The sequence below is a fragment of the Peromyscus leucopus genome, chromosome 1, assembly GCF_004664715.2.
Source record: "Peromyscus leucopus breed LL Stock chromosome 1, UCI_PerLeu_2.1, whole genome shotgun sequence".
In the NCBI taxonomy this organism is placed as follows: domain Eukaryota; kingdom Metazoa; phylum Chordata; class Mammalia; order Rodentia; family Cricetidae; genus Peromyscus; species Peromyscus leucopus.
The window spans coordinates 56,248,391-56,271,460 of NC_051063.1; the positions used below are offsets into that span (position 1 = coordinate 56,248,391).

Here is a 23,070-nt window from a genome sequence, read left to right on the forward strand (position 1 = left end):
AGCCTGGGCTACCAAGTGAGTTCCAGGACAGGCACAAAGCTACACAGAGAAACCCTGTCTCGAAAAACCAAAAAAAAGGGCTGGAGAGATGGCTCAGAGGTTAAGAGCACTGCTTGCTCTTCCAAAGGTCCTGAGTTCAATTCCATGGTGGCTCAAAAAAAACATCTGTAATGAAATCTGGTGCCCTCTTCTGGCCTGCAGACATACATACAGGCAGAATATTGTATACATAAGAAATAAATAAATCTAGAAAAAAAAAAGAAAGAGTGAAAAGAAATGGGGTGACAATGGAATGCAGATGGGCTTAAGGAAGTCTGGGGGGGGCGGGAACATGCTCGTTTATGGATTTAGGTAACTCGATACTGAAGGAGAAATAAACGGTATAGAACCGAGAGGGCAGTCACACCAACGGAAATTTTCAATGTGGTGAATGTGTTTAGGAATAACCAGCAAAGGACCGGTGAGCAGCGGCTAAGGGCACTTGCCGCCAAGCCTGACAACCTGACGACCATCCCCCAAACCCACAAAGTGCAAGGAAAGAACCGACTTCTGCAAAGTGCTCTCTGGCTCCCACACATGTGCCACGGCACATGCACGCACACACAGAGAGGCATACACACCAAAGGAAAGCATTAAAAAAAAAAAAAAAAAAAAATTGAAGAGTAGCTCGCAAGAGAGAAGAGGCAGGTACCAGTGAAGTTCAAGGACTAGGTTTACCGACAGGAAGGTATGGTAACTGTCAGCACGCGAGAGTCGGGCCAAAGAACATCCTTACCCTGGGCGTTCACTTTTAAAACGGGCCGGGAACACAGGCACCGGGTGGACCGGGTCGCTACCCAACTGTCCCTCCCTGTGAGTCAACCACGTGGCTAACAGGGAGGCAGGACGCTGGTCTCCTTCCAGCCCGTCTCCGTAGCCTTTTCACCTACCGTCCTCACTTCCCAGCCACGCCAGACCTCCTTTCCCAGGCTCCGCTAACCGTAGGAGGCGGGTCCTCTAGACCGAGAAGCCGAGGGAGCGCGCCTCCCCAGTCGCGCCTGCGCACTGGGCTCCTTCGGGCTCGTTCCCCGGCCCTCGCTCTCGCGGGCCCGTGCGTGCGCGCGCGCGCGCGCGCGCATATCCTTGGGTTGCGCCTGCGCAGAGTGTTGAGGACCGAGTGCCCTGAGTAGGCTTGGCGCCTGCGCGTTGCGGGCTTCGGGCCTCCCAGCCTGAGGGAGAGGAGCAGGGAAGATGGCGGCTGTGGTGGAGAATGTAGTGAAGCTGTGAGTGGTCTTTTTTTTTTTTTTTCCCCTCTCTCTCCTGGACCAGAGGTCTTGTAAAGGGGCCTAAGAGTAGAGAGGGAGGTGCGGGGAGAGACAAGACAGAGAGGAGGAAATGCCCGGGGAGTCCTTGCTGTACCGACTCCTGGTAGGGAGGGCAACAGAAGACTCCGGAGAAGACGCTGGGCTTCTTTTGGAAACTTGTGGAGGCCGGGAGGGGGGCACACGGGAGCCCCCGACGGGCGTCCTCCTCGCGGACCGAGCCCCGAGCGGAGCTGCGGGCTGCGAGCGAGAGGCTCACGGTTCCCGGCCCGAAGACGCGTCAGTTTCGCGGAGCCAGCGGAGGCCGGGCGGCCCCTGGAGGTCGCGGTCCCTTCCCCGCCTCCGCCCTCCCCGGGGCCACCGGCTCCGCGGTTCCCGCTGGGATCCTAAGACTCAAGCAGTCCGGTGACATTAACCGGGAAATCCGGGCTCCGGGAGACTGAAAGTGTTCTTGGAAAGAATTGGTCCAAGAGTAGACACAGAAGGAAGGAACTTCGGGGAGAGGGGGACTGGACCGGAACCCGATGGCCTCCTAGTCCGCAGGAGCCCCTAGGTGGGCGTTCTCTGGACCCTAGATGCCATTGTGCGGGTAGATTTCGAGCAGAGCCCAAGTTAACGGTTGTTGGGAAACGCTGGGGATGGGGACTGGCCTGTTAGTCGCTTCCCGTGAGTTAGAGGTGTTTGGGGTGATGATGCGGCTCATCCTCCTCCTCCCTTGAAGAAGAATTCCGGCGAGTTTTGGAATGGGATGGTTGATGCCCGTGAGACTTAAGAATGACCTTCTCTTCCTTTAATGGCCATGTTGGGCGTGATATAAGGGTAGAAAAATTGAAGTGTTGAGCTGTCCAGTCAAAGCTTTTGGATTCTGGACGACGAAGTGAAGGTTTGGGAACTATTCTGGGGGACTTGGATAGCTTCTTTCTGTCTTTGTCGTGGGCTGAGTCCCAGGCATCCCAAGAGCCCTCCCCCCCTTTAAGGTTAAGTTGCTTCTCCCCCGCTGCGTGGAGCTCTTTTCTTCGAAAATGCTTTCCCACTTCCATTAAGCTAAGTGCCTTCTCTTGTGGCTTTTTTTTTTTTTTTTTTTTAACTTGCTTTTGGCTTTATCCTGCTGCCTCTTTCCACCACCCCTCCTCCCAACACTATTATCTTTCTTTCTGATCTGCCCACTCCAGTTTCCCCAGCTCTCTTCAGGCTGACATTTCCCTCAATTTAGAAATGAAGCTGTTGATTTAACATTTTTATAGTTCTCCTTCTGGACTCAGATATCTGTTAGTTCTTTGTTACCCTGCTTTATTCTTTGTTGACTTCCCCACTCCAGTGGGAGGTGTGAGGGGGGGTTACACAAGTTTCCTGTGAAAAAGGAATCACAGCTTTTACCCTGGAAATCTTACTGTTCTAGCGGAATGTGCTTGCCTAGGTTTTCAGAATTACATGTTACTGGAGCTCTTCATGTTGAAAGTTGGTCTTCCAGAAAATGGAGTTGCCAGCCCATTGGTGTAGTATTTTAAGTGCTGGCTGCCCATTCCTCTTTAACCAGCCGCTGGTTCCTGAGTGTCACTGAGGTACTAGCTTGCTTCTCCCCAGTTAAATGCAGAAGACTGTGGACCACTACTATCACATGCCTTCTCAGAACTTTCCCTTTACAGATGGGCCAGGAAAGATGTTTTTCTGGTGCTTTTTTTTTTTTTTTTTTTTTTTTTTTTTTAATAGTGTGCTTAAGTCTTCTGGCAGCTGACATCACACATTGAGGACAAGACCACTAGCTCATCTTTTCTTTTGTTTTGTCCTGTGAGAAGACTTTTCCATTTTAATGATCTATTTTTCTCAAATATGATGTCATGTTTGAAATAGTCTTTATAGTGGTCTTATTAGGATAAATACTAGTCTCAAATAACCATGGCTGCTAACTACTTTTAAAACTTTATGAGTCAGGTAAATAAATTAAGTCCTTAGATCCATAGAATACCAGAAGCTTGAAAATTTTTGCCACAGGAACCTTGAATGTATAAGTGTACACTCCTCTTTTGCTTTCTTAACACGCACACACTCTCTCGTTTCATTTCTGGCATCTTACCTGCTAGACCACTTGTTCCACCTTCTAGAGTCGCACCTAACCAGCAAGAGCCCTGACTGGACATCTCAGTCGCTCTTCCAAGCCTGCTCCAGCCTCCTTGCTCTGGCTTTACAGCCTTAGCCCCACTGGGCTGGTCCTTCCTTCTGTTTGACTTCCAGTGTCAGGATCAATTCCCATCAGCAGAAACAAAGGAGCTGCTGCACCCAGCCTTGTTTATCCACTTTTCCTGTGTGGTCGGGACGTGGCTGCCTCCTAAAGGCGAGCAAATGTGAGCCTGCTCTGTGCGCTGTGCTCTCCAGCACTCGTGCTTTAATTACAGTCATTACGGCTCATTGAATCAGTCAGGCTGTACTTGCAGTGTTGCTGTGTGTGGCGTGTGTCCTTTTCGTTTGCTGGGAACAAGCTAAGCTGTGCAGTGGTCTATTGTGACTGCTCAGTGAGAGTCCCCAGCAGATGCTACATCAGGGCTTGTTGACATAGCTTTGGTTGTAGGTATTAGCCACAGAGACTTACTCCCTCCTGCTTTTCATGTCTCCTTACCCTTACTATCTCCATCAGAATCCTGGTAGATCAGAGCTCATCTAGTCTAACTGCCCCAATCTGTAGGAGAGGAGTGAAGGTCCACATAGGTTAATTGCATGTCTATGTGGTAACTGGCTACGCCAGTCTTTTTATTCTCAAATCCATCCTGATGTGATGTAGACTTCTAGTCTTCATGGGTAATGGGAATGCTGTGGGAAAGAAGTCTCCTCTGCCCTCAGTATGTCCGTTTTTAAGGTTGATTGAAGGCTGGGGATATAACTCAATTGGTAGAGTACTTGCTTAACATACAAGTGATCCTGGTTTGATTTTGTAGCACCACATAAAACCAGATGCAATGGTGCATTCCTGTAACCTCAGCACTGGGCAGATAGAGGCAGGAAGATCAGAAATACAAGGTCATCATTGACTGCATACTGGGTTTGAGTCCAGTATGAGCTACACAAGCCTTTGCTTTTAAAAGAAAATTGAATATTTGGCTGGGGTATAACTCAGTGGTAGAATACACCTAGCATTTGGGAGGTCCTGAGTTTGAGCCCCAGAATAACAACAAAAAGGTTGATTGATTGATTGATTGATTGATTATAAATACAAGTCCTTACTGTTAATTTACTCTCCTTTACCAAAATAGTGTTGGGTCATTGGACATGCTTGCAGTTTCCTATTTTCTTAAAGTGCTTAGGGAACCCCCTTCAGATTTCAGATTGGATCTTCCAGGGCCAGAAGATTTGGGGTGTCAGCTGTGTGGCAGTTAGGAAGGGCCTGAGATGGGCCTTTTAGTATAAACAGGCTTTCTTTCTGTTAGTACTGGTGCTTTGTAGAAGTTTTGAGGGACTTGGAGAATTTCTCTCCCTGGAACACTGCAAATCCTTGCTCACCTGTGGATACATGATGATCATATCCTTGACATCTTTCAGCACAGTGCTCTTCTTTTACCCCTAGTTACCTTTGGATTGTTTGTACATGAAGAACATTTAATTTTTTAAATTTATTCTATTTGTGTGAGTGTTTAGCCTTTATGCATGTGTATTGCATGTGTGCCTGGTACCTCAGGGATCAGAAGATGAAATTAGATTCTCTGTGACTGGAGTTAATGGATGGTTGTGAACCACTATATGGATGTTGGGAACCAAACCCAGACCCTCTATAAGAATAGTGTTTTTAACTGCTGAGCCATCTTTTTTTAAATAAAAATTGTTGCACCATGTAACAACTCTTGCTGGCCTAGAACTTTTTGCTCTGTAGACCAGGCTGGCCTCAAATTCACAGAGATCCTCCTGCCTCTACCTACTGAGCACTGGGATTTAAGGTGTGTACTACTAAGCCCAGCTCAATAATAGTTTTTTTGTATTTTTGTTTCTTTCTTTTTCTTTTTCTTTTTTTTTTTTTAGTTTTAGTTCAGGCTGTCCTTGAACTTGCTGCTATCTAGCTGAGGATGACTTTTGCTTATACCTCCCATATGCTGGAATTACAGGTGTGTGCCACCATAGGTGGCTAGTTTGAGTTTTAAGGCAGAGTTTCACTAATCAGCTCAACTGGCCTTGTAGTCAGGGTAATATGTTTGCATATTCTTTCTATTAGAGGTATGTACCACCATATCTAGTAAAAGCTTCATTTTTTAGAACTGAATAGCATTTTGTGGGATGGATCTAGTTTGCTAAAAGTCTTGTGAGTCTTCTAGATCTTGTTTTCCATATTTGTTAGAGGTGGTTAATATCTACAGTAATGTCTGCAGCTCAGGATACTGAGGTTAAGAGAAGCAACACATTAACTAGCATGAGTTGGACACATGGAAACCACAGAAAGAACAATTCATTTCTTCCCTACTCCTCCCTCCCCTGATACTGGGGATTGAATCCAGAGCGTTATGTGGGCGAGCAAGCACTTTACCACAGAGCTATTTCCTTGATCCTTTTCCATTCTGTGTGGATTAAAATTTAAGTTTGACTTGGGAGGCTGAGGTAGAGGGATTTCCATGAGTTTAGTACCCGGGCTGCAGAATGAGAAACCTTGTCTCAAAACAGAACAAACATATTTAAAAAGGCTTATGTCTGATTATATACATCATAAAATCATGTGTTGCAGTGATTGTTTATTATTTATTATGCAGAGGCTGTGGCCCAGCTCATGGTAACTTGTCTTTCCTATGTAATGGCGGTAGTGAAGGTTCTTTATGCCCCTAAGGAGATGAATAATGGAAGAGAGAGTCTCCCAGACTCCTGAGCCTTCTAGAGAAGCAGTTGACAGGAAAGAGAGATGACTTGACACCCCACACTTGTATGTCTTGTCTTCCTGCAGCCTTGGAGAGCAGTACTACAAAGATGCCATGGAACAGTGCCACAATTACAACGCCCGCCTCTGTGCTGAGCGCAGTGTGCGCCTGCCTTTCTTGGACTCACAGACTGGAGTAGCCCAGAGCAATTGTTATATCTGGATGGAGAAGCGACACCGGGGACCAGGTAAGGTGGCAGCTTCAGGAAAGTGGCGCAGGAGCATGAGGAGGAAGTCTTCTTTTCACTTAGGAGATGGGGGAGTGTGAGGTGCTCTGCTGCTCACTCTGGGAGAGGAATGTGGTCTCGTGAGAAGTGGGGAGGGCGAAGCAGCAGCACCTTCGTCTTCAGGCCTCTCAGGTGTAGGGCCACCATCTCGCAAAAAACAACACAGAGACTTATTAATTATGAAAACTCCACCTTAGCTTAGGCTTGTTCCTAACTAGTGTGTGTTTGTTTACTTACAAGACAGGGTTTCTCTGTGTAACAGCCCTGGCTGTCCTGGAACTCACAGAGATCCACTTGGCTCTGCCTCCCAAGTGCTGGGATTAAAGGCGTGCGCCACTACTACTACTACTACTACTACTACTACTACTACTACTACTACCACCACTACCACCACCACCACCACCACCACCACCACCACCACCAGCACCAGGTTTAATCTACATTCTTTTACGTGACTTGGTTACTTTGCTTTGTACTGCCCATCCTGCCTCCTCTCCATCTGGCTGCTGCCTCTGCTTTCTTCTCTGAGTCTTGTCTCTGTTCAGAAGTCCCACCTATACATCATGCCTAGCTATTGGCTGTTTAGCATTCTATTGAGCCAATCACAGTGACACTTCTTCACACAGTGTAAAGGAATATTCCACATTTCCCCTTTTTTGTCTAAATAAAAAGGAAAATTTTAACTCTAACCATGTAAAACTATATGCAATAAGAACAATTATCAGGTAAGAATTACATTTACAATGTCCAGTCCATTTACATTTGGCAAATTTAGAGAAAATACTCCATTATCTATCCTGTCTTAGTCCAGAGTTTTATACCTAAACCGTTTTTTTGTCATAACTTGTATTACCATCCTAACAATATCCTTTTAGACCTTAGAACATCTTTTTAGATTAAAAAAAAAAAACTTAAGGTTTCATGTTTTTCAACCTTAAAAATTTTACATCTTTTATGTTTCTTTTCTGAATTTGGTAACAAGGAAAACTGTAAAACTTTATCTAGTCATCAGAGACCCAAGAAGGATAAAATATTACTTGAGTAAACAGGGGAAGTACAGAGCAAGCAACTTCCAGAACTAAGATGTGACAGAGACATCTGGCTGCCTGGACAGTCTCTCCAATGTTCCTCTCTAACATTAGGGCATCCATCTTTGGCCTGTGGGACTAGAATGTCTGACAGACTTTTTTTTGTGAAGCAGGAATATTGAAGGACTGTCATACCTTGTCTTGGCAAAGTTTGTTAGTTGGCTTCTTTATGTCCTGCTTGTCCAGTTTGGACAACATTCTTTCAGCAGTTTGAGGCAAGGGCAGTTTCTTGCCAAAATGCCTAGCTTTTGCCACAAAGAAAGCAAACTCCATGTGGAGGTTCTTCGATGCCCATCATCCTTTATTGAAGTAAATTACTGCCAATATGTGTCTCACTTCATGAAAAGCCTTATGTTGTAAAAAACAGTTTAATTGCCATATTCTGTAGGTCTTTGAAATGTTTAAAGATCACCTATCTAAAATATATTTGTTTGACCTTGAAAATATACCTAACATGACTATATTTGTCATAACTATAATTGACTGTTATAGATGACTAACTACTAACCTGTATTTCTTTAATATCCTAAATAGCTTTCAAAGGCTAAAACTTTGCATAATCTTTTAAAATGAGCTGCATAGGTAAAATACCTTAAACAAGAGTAGAAACATATATACAGTATAACAAAAATAACCTTAAATTTGGATCAATATACAAAAATCCATACCAATGTAAAATATTTGACTAGTGGTTTTTTTAAAGTAGACTCAACAATCCACCCTTTTATCCCATCATTTCTGTACTATATCTCCCCTTTTTTCTTTTAGAAAAAGATCCTTGAGGGGGCTGGAGAGATGGCTCAGAGGTTAAGGGCACTCACTGGCTGCTCTTCCAGAGGTCTGAGTTTAATTCCCAGCAACCACATGGTGGCTCACAACCATCTGTAATAAGATCTGGTGCCCTCTTCTGGCCTGCAGGCATACATGGAGACAAAACACTGTATACATAATAAATCTTTTAAAAAAAGAAGAAGCCGGGCGATGGTGGCACACACCTTTAATCCCAGCACTTGGGAGGCAGAGGCAGGCGGATCTCTGTGAGTTCGAGGCCAGCCTGGACTACAGAGTGAGTTCCAGGAAAGGTGCAAAGCTACACAGAGAAACCCTGTCTCGAAAAATCAAAAAAAAAAAGAGAGAGAGATCCTTGAATCTAATCTCCTTTATTTAGCTTTCTCCTTGACCATGACCAGTAACAACTTGTAACTGACCCCCCAAATGATGACAAACATCCCTAACCCACTGAATGACCAAAAGCCACGCACCCCACCTCTTGGGAATGTGGATGTCATGTTTTCTAGACTGCTTCCTGTTGTTTGGGGGTGATGACATGTTTAGGGAACCTGAGAAAATTGAGATAATGGTTAAGTCCTGGGAGAGCTAGCTGTTGTCTAGTCTCGGTGTGATGGGAAAATTAAGAGCCTATCTGATGTCTGGCTGGAGTAGTCTGTGAAGCTGGACCATCTCAGCCAGCAACCTTGAAGCTGTTCTGGATACAGAACTCTGAGGAAACTGCAACAGAGGCATCTGAGAGGCTGGGTCACCTGGGCCACCGTTTTCATATCTCTATTAATACAAGTATGGACTGTGTGTTATACACAAGCCAGCTAGAGATGATTTTTTTGTTTTATGTTTGAGCAGGTAAATATACGTCACCTATAATTTTTCTAGGTTTATTTCTTTATGTCTATAGCCGGAGGTGGGACTGGGGTGTTCTCCTCTGATCAAACCTGATCCTCTTTAACCTTTAATGAATCCATACCCTTACATTTTCTGTGGAAACAAAAGCATAACCTCATCCTCAACCAAACGTATTTTTTTACTTCCATTTTGAAGTTAAAACTTTTTTGTTTGTTTTGTTTTTTTGAGACAGGGTTTCTCTGTGTAGTTTTGGTGCCTTTCCTGGAACTCACTCTGTAGACCCAGCTGGCCTTGAACTCACAGAGATCCGCCTGCCTCTGCCTCCTGAGTGCTGGGATTAAAGGTGTGTGCCATCACTGCCTGGCCAGTTAAAACATTTTTAAAATATATAGGTTGGTTTAATTTAGCAGTTTCCATAATCTAATGTCTCTCAGCAGCTGTTGTTCACTCACCAGCAATCAAAAAATTTAAAGTCAACCAAGCATCTAATAGGATTTAGACTCTGTGTATTTTCTATCTTTACATGGATTATCTTTTTTATATTATTTTATTCTCTCTTTAAAGACTTTATCTTATTTATAGCTATTTTTTTCTGTCTGTCTACACCCATTTTCTTTTTTAAGCCTGCGCACATTTTTTAAACACAAGCATCTGCAGCATTCTCCGGTTGCCTGAGACGAATCTTAAACTGCTATGTCAGCCATTGGCATAGCTCAGCTTAGTGCATGGAGCTGGCTCATGGCACTGGCTGCTCAGGCAGTCTGTGTACACCAAGCCTACCCAAGAGACCTTGGTCACCATGAAGCCTTGCCAGGAAGCTGCATTTGATTTCTGTGTTTTAAGCTTTTTTTTTAAATTTAAGTTTTTTTAGGCCTTGAGTGAATATACGTGGCCAGACGTTAGGGGCCATATGTAGGTGAATTTTTCAAAAACAACACAGACAATTATGAAAGCTTGATCTTAGCTTAGGCTTGTTCCTAACTAGTTCTTATAACTTAAATTAACCCCATCTTTTTTTTTTTTTTTTTTCTTTTTGGTTTTTTGAGACAGGGGTTCTCTGTGTAGCTTTGGAGCCTGTCCTGGATCTTGCTCTGTAGAACTCACAGAGATCCACCTGGCTCTGCCTCCTGAGTGCTGGGATTAAAGGCATGCGCCACCACCGCCCGGCTTAACCCCATCTTTTATCTACGTTCTTTTACGTGGCTTGATTACCTTTACTCTGTACTGCTTACCCTGCTTCCTGTCCATCTGGCTGGGGACTGCTTTCTTCTTCTCAGAATCCTCTCTCTGTCCATAAGTCCTGCTTATACCTCCTCCCTATTGGCTGTTTAGCTCTTTATGAAACCAGTCACAGTGACACATCTTCACACAGTGTAAAGGAATATTCCACAGCACTGAAGCAGGTGTGTCTTCCAGAAAACTAAGTATTAGCTATACACTGAAGTTCACATCTGTCTTTCTTTTCCATGGAGTATCACTCCCAACCCAGGCTCTGCACTGTATCATTCCCTTGCTCTAGAGCTCAACAGAGTTCTCATCCACAAAATATTAGCTGTCATTTTCTAGGGCTGGATTAGGGTTTGATTGCTTTTTTTTTTTTTACCTTCCACAGGATTGGCCTCTGGACAGTTGTACTCCTACCCTGCCCGGCGTTGGCGGAAAAAGCGTCGAGCCCACCCACCTGAGGATCCTAGACTTTCCTTTCCATCTATTAAACCAGGTAGGGGCTGAAGATGTTGTAGCTCGGTTGCTAGAGTGCTCACTCACCATGCACAGGCCCCTGGGTTTGATCTCCAGCTTTGCATAAACTGAACATGGTTATGTATCCCTACATAGTCACAGCATTGAAGAGGTTGAGGCAGGAGGATCAGAAATTCAAAGTCGTTCTCTGCCACATATGGAGTTTGAGGCAGCCTGGGCTACATGACAGCCTCAAAATAAGAAACATGAAATTAATACTTGGGAGAAAGAGGCAGTCAGATCTCTGTAAGTTCAAGGCCAGCCTGTTCCACAGAGAGTTCAGGACAACCAGGGCTACAACAGAGAAACCCTGTCTCGAAAAAACAAAACAAAAAACAAACATGAAATTATCTCAAATAATAGAGGCTTAATAGAGATGTCCCAGTGCTTCCTGTGTGAATACAAGACCCTAAATTCTAATCTAACATTTATATAAAAAGCTGGTGTGGCCAACAAATTCCTGTAATCTCAAAACTATAGAATACAGAGCTGGGGCTAGCTAGCTGCCAGCCTAATTCAAGGTTCAATGAGAAACTCCAAGAGAATAAGGCAGAGTGTGATAGAGCAGGACACCCAGTAACCTCAAATGTGTACCCATACATGTTCATACACCATATAGACATATACCACACACATATGCACAAAACCAAAGAAAATAAACAAGAGTAAATAAATAAACCAATTAAGGGGCCCACTTCCTAAGCAGGGCCATGGTCTGTTTCACAAGAGGCTTGCTGATCACCTGCTATTCCTAGGCTGTGTCAGCTCTTGCACATCCTAATGTAAATGAGGTATGATTTCATCCTTCAAAGAACTCACTGTGTTAGGGAACGAGGTACATAGCTGAATTCCAGTGCTGGCTGAGCCAAGACCCCTTGGGTCCTGTAGGACAGAAGTTAGTGACTGACTTAGACTTGGCCCCACAAGGTGTAGGCTCAGCTTCAGCCCTTCTGAGTTTGCTTCATCCTGGTTTGTTGCAGACACAGACCAGACCCTGAAGAAAGAGGGGCTCATCTCTCAGGATGGTAGCAGTTTAGAGGCTCTGTTGCGTACTGACCCTCTGGAGAAACGAGGTGCTCCAGATCCCCGTGTTGATGATGACAGCCTGGGCGAGTTTCCTGTTACCAACAGTCGAGCACGGAAGGTATATTATCCCAATGGCCAGGGGATTTTGATAAGGACCAGCCTCTTCTTTATGGGTGAGAGGGTCACCCAGTTAGCAGAACTGACAAAGATCCATGGTAGAACACTTGTTGGTGTGTAAGCACCAGCACAGAAAATACAAACAGCTGAACTGGAGGCTGGGACTGCCTGCCCCGCGTCCTGTGCTCTCCCAGCCACTGGCCCTGCTGCTGTCTGGTCTTTCACACTCCTTCCCTCTTCTCAGGACAGGCTCACTCACTCATTCTCTTCCAAACGAGGGTTTTGTTAGAGAGTGTAGTGCCTGGTGTTACATAGGGGAAGCACACCTGGTTCACATCTGTCAACTGGAAGGTTAATCTAAGTTTAAAGATGAGAAGAGCTACAGATAAGGCAGGTACTGTGCTAAGTTTTTCCATATGCTTCCTCCTGTACAGCCTTATGAGGTAGGTCCTGTGGTTCCCATTTCACGGACAGGGAGGCAGAAGCTAAGCAGTTAAAACTTCCCTCAAGGTCACACAAGTAAGCAGCAAAACTCACCTAAACTAGGACATGAGTATTGGAAGCAAAGCAGGCAAGACAGAGCATGGCTGCCTGGGGTACTAGGGGAGCTTTATGGAGACAGAGGTGGGGAAAGCGACTTGAAGAGGCTCAGGAAAGAAGGCACTGCAGGATCAGGAGTGGGATTGTAGGGTGAAGAGTGATCATGGGTGGGGATGAGCCCTGGAGAAGCTTCTGGGTAATTCCAGCTGGCTAATTCTACATCATGAGGGAGCTTTTGGGTGCACTTGACTTCTGCTCATTCCTATCTTCTGGTCCACTCAGCGGATCCTTGAACCTGATGACTTCCTAGATGACCTTGATGATGAGGACTATGAAGAAGATACTCCAAAGCGTCGGGGAAAGGGGAAATCCAAGGTGAGGAGATACTGTGGTGCCTGAAGGATGTGGCAGGCTGCTCCAGGGAGGTCAGGCTTTATTTCTTGTGGTTGCCTTTTTCTTCTGGCGTAGACACCTTAGTAATGGCGTCATCTTTTTGCTGTTCTTGGCAGAGTAAGGGTGTGAGCAGTGCCCGGAAGAAACTGGATGCTTCCATCCTGGAGGACCGGGATAAGCCCTATGCCTGTGACAGTGAGTGCCTCCTGAGGGGTGGGTAGTTCTTGCCTTGGACCCAGCTACTGCTCTGGATGTGAGAGTAAGGGGGTCATGTTCTTGCACTAAACCGTAAAAATAAGCCTGGGTTCTCGTCCTGCCTGCCATGAGAAGCCCTGGCTTTTGCTTCACAGTGGGTGGGACCTGCATGCTATGGGAGAGATTTCTGTGGCTCCTGGGGTGGGAGGCTGAGGGAGCTCAACAGCAGGCAGGGTTGGCCTCACAGTGGGCAGCATCCAGATCTGCTGACCCATCAAGGCAGGGCACAGGGGGCCAGCCCTGAGGGTCAGTGTCTGTCCTCTTTCCCTTTGCTTTGGCTCACCCAGCTTCCGTGCCTGCAGCCTGCAGCGCCGCTGCTGGGGTTCTCTCTCACTTGCTCTGCTTTCCTGCTGCTGCCGCCCTGTCTGAATTGTACCAAGGCCTTCTTCTCACGACTTTTCTTTCTGTCTTTCAGATAGTTTCAAACAAAAGCATACCTCGAAAGCGCCCCAGAGAGGTAGCTCTCTCAACTTTTCAGACTTGTGGTTTTCCTGTCCCTTTCCCTGTCCCCTTGTTCCTCCTGCCTTTCTCACTCCTGTGATGCTAGCTTTGGAATCTCTGCAACGGTATGACGGTGGTGCTGTGGAACCCCGACTGCACTCCACTCTCAGAGTCCTAGCAGCTGTCTTGACCATTGCTTGTCCCCCATAGACTTACTCCTATAGCCACTTGGCCTAGTGTGGGGGGTAGCTCCAGAGTCTTAACAGAACCCATTATGAGTAGATCCATCCGATGCTCCCCAGAACAGACACCGGGTGGTCAGCTAATGTTGCCACCATCACACCACCCCCTCCTCCCTCCTCCTCACTCCTTCCTGCTGGCCCCCTTGCCCTCTTGGTGTCACCATTCAAGATAAGATGCCATGAGTCTTTCCTTGCTGCCTGGCGGGGGCTGGGCAGGACACTGGTGTGGGAATGTATTTCATATTTTTGGGGGACAGTTAATCCTGGCTGGTAGGTGTTCCCCAAGAGACCCACCCTCAGCCCTTTGTCTGTTCATTTGGGATTGGCTACGTGGTATACATGGGGTGGCATGAGTGTGCCACATTTACATAAAAAAAGAGTCTCCTTGTTACCTTTCCCCCTTTTGCCATAAGGCAAGACCATAGAACTTTCCTGACCTGGAGCTCCCAGACAGTTGCTATTCCCAGGGCAAGTTGTTACAGCATGAGCTGAGTCCTTCCAAAAGCCAATGTAGAAAAATATTAGTAGCCGTGAGGTTGTGTTTTAGGGAGGGAGGAGAATCCTAGAAACTGGAAAAGTCTAGGGCCTGATGCTCTTGGCTAAGGGGAAGGGGCCATCACTAAGGCTTGTCCCAGATTAGAGATATTAGGGACAGAGATGTTTTCCATGGGCCTCAGATCGTGCTTTGTGGCTTGTCAGAGTCGGGGAAGTAGCACCTTCATGTCCTAACATTTCTCTGCAATCTTTTTCCACTTAGTTTGTGGAAAACGCTACAAGAACCGACCTGGCCTCAGTTACCACTATGCCCATTCCCACCTGGCTGAGGAGGAAGGAGAGGACAAAGAAGACTCTCAACCACCCACTCCTGTTTCCCAGAGGTCTGAGGAACAGAAATGTAAGCTGGAGTGTCAGGGTGGGCGAACAGGAGAGGAGCCAACTTGGTTATAAAAACCGTCCTTGTAGGGAATGTGGGTAATCTAGAGTTCCCTTGAGCATCATCACATTCCTTTCTTTTTCCCCCGTAGCCAAGAAAGGACCTGATGGATTAGCCCTGCCCAACAACTACTGTGACTTCTGCCTGGGGGACTCAAAAATCAACAAGAAGACAGGGCAGCCTGAGGAGCTAGTGTCCTGTTCTGACTGTGGCCGCTCAGGTACCTCCAGTCTCCGAGCGGGCTGAGTTCAGTGCCCAGGAAGCTCTTGGCCTGCTTACTTCAGTGCTGTCAGGCAGGCAGCCTCCCTTAGCCATTCCCCACCCTGGCGTCCAGCCACCTGTGTGACTCCCCTCCTCCACAGGGCATCCGTCCTGCCTGCAGTTCACCCCTGTGATGATGGCGGCTGTGAAGACCTACCGCTGGCAGTGCATCGAGTGCAAGTGCTGCAACCTCTGCGGCACCTCGGAGAATGACGTGCGTGCCACGCCCTCTCAGCTCCCTCCAAAGCAAGCTTTCTCTCAGAGCAAGCGAGGGCCCCCACATAGGCCTCCCTGACGTCTCCCTGGGAACTTTACACTTGTTTAGAAAAATCTGTTTCTTGAGCACCAGCAGTCAGTGTCTTTGGCTCTCAAGTCACTAAATAAGACAGAGGACCATGCTGTCATAGAACTGTGTACTTGGGAGCAGAGTTTTGTATGATATGTCTTGAAGAATATGAAACTAGTGATGAGCCAAAAGTTAACTGGAGACTGAGAGAGGTTTCTAGTTAGTTTTGCTTTTGGAGAAAATGAGTTGGTGTTGGAGTTTTGATAATACAAAGAGCCAGTCCAAGAAGGTATGGAGTGAGTGTATTTCCAAGAAGGTATAGCCAGTGCAGAGACCTTAAGGTAGGAAAGTTGTCTGTAACGAGGCCATTGCTACCCACTAGATCCTTCCTGTCTGGGGGAGGTGGATCAGAGAGGTGGGCATCGTTTGATCTGTGGGGTCTTGAGTCCTTTTGTGGGCAGTGAGGAATCCTGGAGATTGACCCGAGGACCTGGTGCACAATAAGCATGAGCTTGCTGCTGAGTTCCACCCCTGTGCTTAGACCTTGGGGATGTTATCACACCTTTATTAGGGGGTTGATATGTTCTGTCTTATATTTTCAAGCAGCTTTGTAGAGAAGAGATTGTAGGGAAATAGTAGCCTTTGTAATCAGTTAGAATCCGGATAGGTTGAGATGGACAGATCCTACATCTGTTCTTAGTAGCTACCAGTCCCTCTTGGAAGTAGCAGCAGTATCATAACTTAGGTACATAAGCCTGTTCTTTCTCCTCGCCTTCTGCAGGACCAGCTGCTTTTCTGTGATGACTGTGACCGTGGCTACCACATGTACTGTCTCACCCCATCCATGTCTGAGCCTCCTGAAGGTAAGTGGCCCAGATCTACTTAAAAATATTTTATCTCAGAAGGATCCATAACACCCACATAAAACATTGACAATGAAATTTATGACTTGTTATAGATCTGTAATTGTGTGCGTTTCAGCATTCTTATACCCAACAGCATAGATTTCATGATAAAGTGATGCGTTGTGGACTTATAAAAAAAAATTAGTAACTCAGACAATCTCCTGAACTGTAAATACTGAGGGTCTCTGACAACACTGAAAGCAAGGTCTTTGCTTTGGCTCTGTTCAGTACACTTCCCTAGTGTTTTATTTTATTTGTTTGTTGTTGTTTTTATTTTGTGTTTGTTTTTTGTTTTTTGAGACAGGGTTTCTCTGTGTAGCCCTTGCTGTTCTGGAACTTGTTCTATAGTCCAGGCTGGTCTTGAACTCACAGAGATATGCGTTCCTCCACCTCCCAAGTGCTGGAATTAAAGGTGTAATCACCACTGCCCGGCCTAGCATTTTAGTTTAAAGAACTTAATGTTTGCACTTTGTCATTAGTGATACTTAAAGATACAGAAAATTACCAACATGAACTAAGCTGCACAGAGAACAGTCACCAGGAGAAGCTGTCCAGAGTGCAGTTGACAGCTCATCTGGCATGACACTTCTGTTGTTTTCTCCCACTCTGATGGAGTGTTGCTTTCCTCTCTTCCTCATTTGGAAGGGAGTTGACCCTGGAGCCTGGGTTATCTTTCTCATCGTTAGTGGTTTACTTTAGTAATGCTCCAAGTTCATGGAAGTGTAAGTGGAGTTTCTCTGTCCCAACCACCTGCTCCCAAATAACCAACACAAAGACTTATGACTACTTATAAATGTTCGGCCAATAGTTCAGGCTTATTACTAGGTAATTTCCACATTTTAAATTAACCCATATTCCCTATTTTCACTCTGCCACATGACGGTACCTTTATTATCATGACATGTTCATCTCCTGCTTCCTGAGTCTGTTGAGACTCCAGATTCCGCCCTTCTTCCAGCATTCTCTCTGTCTCAGCTAATCTCTTCTCCTGCCCAGCTATTGACCAATCAGCTTTTTATTAACAACAAGAGCAGTACATATTTACAGTGTACAAAGTTTGTTCCACAGCATAGAAGCGCTACACCAACACCAGTGGTGGCATCAAGGAGTGGTTCTTTCCACAAGTCCTCAAACTGTGTTGCTTTGCCTAGCTCCTGCCTCTAAGGCAGTGGTTCTCAACCTGTGGGTCTCAACCCCACATTTGTCGCATATTGGATATCCTGAGTGTCAGATATTTATGTTACAACTCATAACAGTAGCAAAATTACAGTTATAAAGTAGCAATGGAATAATGTTATGGTTGTGGGGGTCAGTACAACATGAGGAACTGTATTAAAGGCTCTCAACACTAGGAAGGTTGTGAACCACTGCAAGGGAGCTCAGCTTGTCTAGGAGGGCCCAAGTACCCAGTAGCTCTGCCGTGCACAGTAAGAGCCAGCCTTCAAGTGGGAGAAGTAGTTTACTGTTTGCAGAAGCTGACTGGTAATGTAGGTCAGGCTGCAGAGAACGGGGCCACTAGCAAAGCGGGTGAGAACTTTAACAGCTGCAGGTGCCCAGTGCTGCTGATGGCCACATTTCCAAACCAGCTCTGAAAGAAGTAGTGCCTTACCTTTTATCTGACCGTCAAACACACCTTATAGACAAAACTTGCACTGACGGCGCAAGGGCTTTCCCGTTGACATTCTGTGAGACGCTGGGGGAGTGGAGAGCTGCAGGCCAAGCACTTCTCACTGGAGCACCAGGTGGCCTGCTGTGGGTCATGGTCGGCAGGATGTGCATTATGGGCCACATCTAGCTGTGTCAGTTCACATAGCTTGTAAGCCAACAGTGACTTTTTTACATTTTAAAGAGAGTTTTTAAAGGAACATGAAGATAGAAGAAGACTATGTGGCTCATAAAGCTTAAATATAGAACATTCCATTTGGCTCTTTGTTGGAACCCTTACCAATCCTAGCATATTGGCCTTAGGGTTAGAAAGGCTCTCTTACACTTTTGGGTTATTGTTTTGTTTTGCTTGTTTTCTTTCATTTGCCTTTCTTGTTTGTTTTTTTCGAGACAGGGTTTCTCTGCGTAGCTTTGCGCCTTTCCTGGAACTCACTTGGTAGCCCAGGCTGGCCTCAAACTCACAGAGATCGGCCTGGCTCTGCCTCCCAGTGCTGGGACTAAAGGCGTGCGCCACCACCGCCCGGCTTTTTTTTTTTTTTTTTTTAATAGTAGTAGTAGAGATAGAACCCAGGGCTTGTACATGCTGGCCAAATCCCCTCCCACTGAGCTATATCCTTCTATCTCCAACTCTTAAAAAGAAAATTATGCCGGGTGGTGGTGGCGCACGCCTTTAATCCCAGCACTCGGGAGGCAGAGGCAGGTGGATTTCTGTGAGTTCGAGGCCAGTCTGGGCTACAGAGTGAGTTCCAGGAAAGGCACAAATCTACACAGAGAAACCCTGTCTCGAAAACCAAAAAAAAAGAAAAAGAAAATTATTAAGAGTGCTGTTGCAGTTGAGCCACAGCACTTGTGTAGAGGTCAGAGGACAACATTTAGAAGTCAGGTCTGTAGCCGGGCGGTGGTGGTGCACACCTTTAATCCCAGCACTTGGGAGGCACAGCCAGGCGGATGTCAGTGAGTTCGAGGCCAGCCTGGTCTACAGAGCAAGATCCAGGACAGGCACCAAAACTACACAGAGAAACCCTGTCTCGAAAAAACAAAACAAAACTTGTGTCTAGGCTGGCAAGATGGCTCAGCAGGTAAAGGCACTTGCAACCAAGCCTGGACAATCTTAAGTTCAACCCAAAACTTTTGGAAGAAGGACAGAACTGACTTTCACAATGCATACTATGTATGGCACATGCCCTCCCCATAAATAAATAAACTTAATGAGTTACAAAAAACAAAACACTTGTGTCTGCCCAGACTGTCCGTGAGTCCCAGGGCCATTGATGTGACAAATAGTCTGAACATCTATTTGGGCACTGTCCCCTCACAGTTGCCTTTATCTCCATGGAGAATGATTTTTTATTTGTTTTTGTATTTTTGATTTTTTTGAGACAGGGTTTCTCTGTGTAACAGCCCTGGCTGTCCTGGAACTCACTGAGATTCGCCTGCCTCTGCCTCCCAAGTGCTGGGTTAACGGCGTGCACCACCACCACCGGGCTGAGAATGATTTTTGTTTAGATGTGTTTATTGTTAGTGTGTGTGGGTGTTTTGTCTGCATGTGTGTCACTGCACTACACGAGTGATGGGTGCCCTTGGGGGTCCCTGATAACTGGAGGTAGGGATGGTTGTGAGCCTGTGTGTGTGTGTGTGTGTGCGTGTGTGTGTGTGCGTGTGCGTGTGCGTGTGTGTGTGTGCGTGTGTGTGTGTGTGTGTGTGTGTGTGTGTGTGTGTGTGCGCGCGCACGCGCGCGCAGTGCGCGCGCGCGCCAGGAACTGAACCCAGATCCTCTTAACTGTTGAGCCATCTCTCCAGTTCCAGCTTTCATAGCTTTGAAGACTAAGCAGTTCCTTCAGCTCAGGATAACCGTGAAGCTGCTGCTACAGAACTTGCCCTGTCCTGCCTGGGGAGAGATGGGGAGAGTGGGGAGACAGCAGATGGGGATCTTGTGGGATCCACCCTGACCACTCTACTTCTCTGTAGGAAGTTGGAGCTGCCACCTGTGTCTGGATCTGCTGAAGGAGAAAGCATCCATCTACCAGAACCAGAACAACTCCTGATGTGCCGCCCAGCTCCCCACACATCTAAGGCTGTTGCTCTCCTCTACCTTGGTTTTCATACCCCTCTTCTTCCTTCACTCTGGTAGTCCTGCCAACCTGCCTTTGGCAACAGCACAGGGAGGTGGCACCTCTGGCTGCCTCTGGCCCTGAGCCCTCAGGGAGTAAGGAGCAGCAAGCTGCCCCAGGGCTGACCCGTGGGCCCAACTTCTCTGCTCTCCAACAAGTGCATTCACTCTGCTTGCCTTGGGCCCAAGTCCCTGGTAATCACAGGGTTCAAATGGGGTCCTCTGAGAAGGAATATGAGGGCAGCTCACTTATTTCAAGCTGGCCTAGTCCCCCTTCCGGTTTCCAAAAGCCCCAGGGGTAAGCCAGGCCCAGCCTTTGCTGGGAGCAGCTGGAGTGATCAGGCTGAGATGGCACTTACTAGGACCTTTTCATACCCCTTGTTCTGCTTCACTTTGCCTCTGCCAAAGCAGTCCTGTGTCCTCTGTCATGCTACAAGGGTCCTGTGCTTGAACTGGGATGGTCTCAGGCACCTCCTGGCCGTGTCCTGTCCTGCCCAGTCCCACAGAGACAAGCAGCTTCCCCTGTCCTTCTGTGCTTGGCTGGCTCACTCACAGGTGGTCTCTGGCAATCCAGGCATTTCCTATCCTCAGAACTCCCGTCTTCTGCCTCTTTCCTTATTCCTTTTGGTTTTGTGGGGAGAAGGACGATGTCAGGGGGCTCTGCCAGCAGCTTGGGGGCCACAAGGAGAAGTTGGATAATGTGCCTGTTTTTTAACTCGATAAAGCCTACCTCCAAAATCCCCTTTTCGTTCTTCCTGGACCTGGGCAGTCAGCCACCTGCCCTTAACTGAGTCAGGAGCCTCTGTCTCCTGCCTGTGTATCCTGGCTCTCGGGCACAGGGAGGTCCCCTTTCCTTGCACGCTAGCTAGCAGCTGGTAAGGTCTTCACACCCTGATTTTTCTGTTTCCTGCTTAGTGGCACTGACATTAAGTAGGAGGGACAGTCCATGCCAGGACACTCTGGAATGGCCTTCCTTGGCTGTGGGCAGGCCCTAACTATTGTTTATGCAAAGTTGAGGCCCCTCCTCCCATCTTAGTTCCTGTATTCAAAACATTAGAAAAAATAAACATTTTTACACAGCGCCCTCGGATGGATGGTTTGTCTCCTGACTGCTTGTTGAAAGGCCATTTCATTTTAAACTTACTTTCTTGGGGCAGTGGGTTTTTTGAAAAATTGAAACAAAATCAAAATTCTTGCTGAGCTCCACCATATAAATTTTTTGTTAGTTTTGGAATAAATTCAAGTTTATAACAATTATGTTTATAACAATTATGTTTATAACAATTATAAAGAAAAATGAAGCTGTTTTGATTAATACAAAACTGAATTAAAATCAAGTTTAGGGGTTGGGGATTTAGCTCAGTGGTAGAGCGCTTGCCTAGCAAGCACAAGGCCCTGGGTTCAGTCCTCAGCTCTGGAAAAAAAAAAAAAAAGTCAAGTTTAGCACCCATTTATTTAAATGCTTTGGTTGGGAAGACAGATATGTAGATGGTGGTGTGGTATTGTTATGTCATGTGTTTAAAATGGGCCAGAAGCTTGTTTGTGGTATCAGTTCAAAGGAATTAAAGCAGGGCCTGGAGAGGTAGCTCAGCAGGGAAGAGGAATGCTTACTGCTTTTGCAGAGGACCAAGTTCATTTCCCAGCACTCAAATCAAATGGCTTACAACCACCCATAACTCCAGTTCCAGGGGGATCTGATTCCTCCGGCTGGGTTGGTCGCCTGCATTCAGTGTGCATAATGCCCACCCACCCAGCTCCATGTACAAACCAGTGATGTCATCATGAGAGAAGGAAAGCTTTTAGACAGATGATGAGGGCAGCCACTTGTCAAGTTTCTCCAAACTGGTAGTTTGATAATACATGATGGATCTCATATAGCTCATGAGTATACATTGACTTTTTAGAAATTATATGTGAGCTGGCAGTGGTGGCCCAGGCTTTTAGTCTCAGCACTCCAGAGGCAGAGGCAGGTGGATCGCTGAGCTCAAGGCCACACTGGGCTACGGAGAGAGTTTAGGACAGCCAGGCTACATAGGGTGACTCTGTTGAGAGTATCAGATCCCCTGGAGCTGGAATTAAAGCAGTTTTGAGCCACTGAAGTGGGTGCTGGAACCTGAACTCTGGCCTCTGTGGGTTTTTTGTTATGCCTACATGTATGTCTATGTACCAAGTACACAAGATAGCCTGGAACTGGACTTAAATATGGTTTTGAGCCACCATATGGGTGCTCAGAATCAAATCCAAGTCATTGAGAAGAGCCAGCCCTTTAGCTCCTGAATTCAGGTCTCCTATAAGAGCAGTACACACTCTTAAACTGCTGAGGTATGTCACCAGCCAGGTTTTGAGAGCCTACATAACTGGGAGATAGCTCAGCCAGTAAAAACACTTGCTATATGATCCTGACAACCCGAATTCTGTCCTGGCATCCCGGATAAGAAGCTGGATGCTGTGTTGTGAGTAGTCCACTACTCCCAGAGGGGCATGGGAGGTAGAGACAGAATCTGCTGGAAGCTTAACATCCAACTGGGTTGGAGTATGCCACACTGCAAAACCCTGCCTCAACAAGGAAGAAACCTCTCCCAAAAGTTGTCCCCTTATTTCCACACACACACATATTTGATACTGTTTTGTGGTTTTGGATTTTTGCAGTGTAGCCTAGGATGTCCTCAAACGTGTGGTCCTGCCTCACCTTCCTTGAGTGCTGGGATTACAAGCATGAACCTCATGCCCGACTTTTTTTTTAAGATTCATTAAATACTTATGTGTCACCAGAAATGTCCTCAGATATTTCTGATACATCCTGAGGTCATTGTTGCCTATTGAAAAGCTGAGCCCTGGACTGCTACTGCATTCAGCAAATGGGCAGGGTGCTGTGGCACTCACTGCCTGTCCTGCTAAGTAGGACAGGAGTAGGGGAGTCAGGCAGCTATCCTTGGCAACTGAGTAGTCTTGAGGGCCAAAAAAGAAATGTGCAAATGAGACCACTGAAGTAGACTTAAGAGGAAACGTTGGCTTC

The 23,070-nt window shown here is 46.5% G+C and overlaps 1 protein-coding gene across 2 annotated transcripts; it reads left to right on the plus strand.

Moving 5' to 3' along the window:
• Positions 1 to 1,153: 1,153 nt before the first annotated feature.
• Dpf2 (double PHD fingers 2) lies at positions 1,154 to 21,144 on the plus strand. Of its 2 annotated transcripts, XM_028855890.2 has the most exons (12): positions 1,154 to 1,262; positions 6,214 to 6,374; positions 10,752 to 10,859; positions 11,860 to 12,023; positions 12,845 to 12,937; positions 13,072 to 13,150; positions 13,626 to 13,667; positions 14,651 to 14,788; positions 14,919 to 15,047; positions 15,190 to 15,302; positions 16,156 to 16,237; positions 19,913 to 21,144. In XM_028855890.2, the coding sequence occupies exons 1-12, from the start codon at positions 1,231 to 1,233 to the stop codon at positions 19,987 to 19,989; spliced, it is 1,218 nt and encodes a 405-aa protein (XP_028711723.1). In that variant the 5' UTR covers positions 1,154 to 1,230; the 3' UTR covers positions 19,990 to 21,144. The 2 variants fall into 2 exon arrangements, with proteins under 2 accessions (XP_028711723.1, XP_028711724.1); XM_028855891.2 differs by lacking the exon at positions 13,626 to 13,667.
• Positions 21,145 to 23,070: the final 1,926 nt, after the last annotated feature.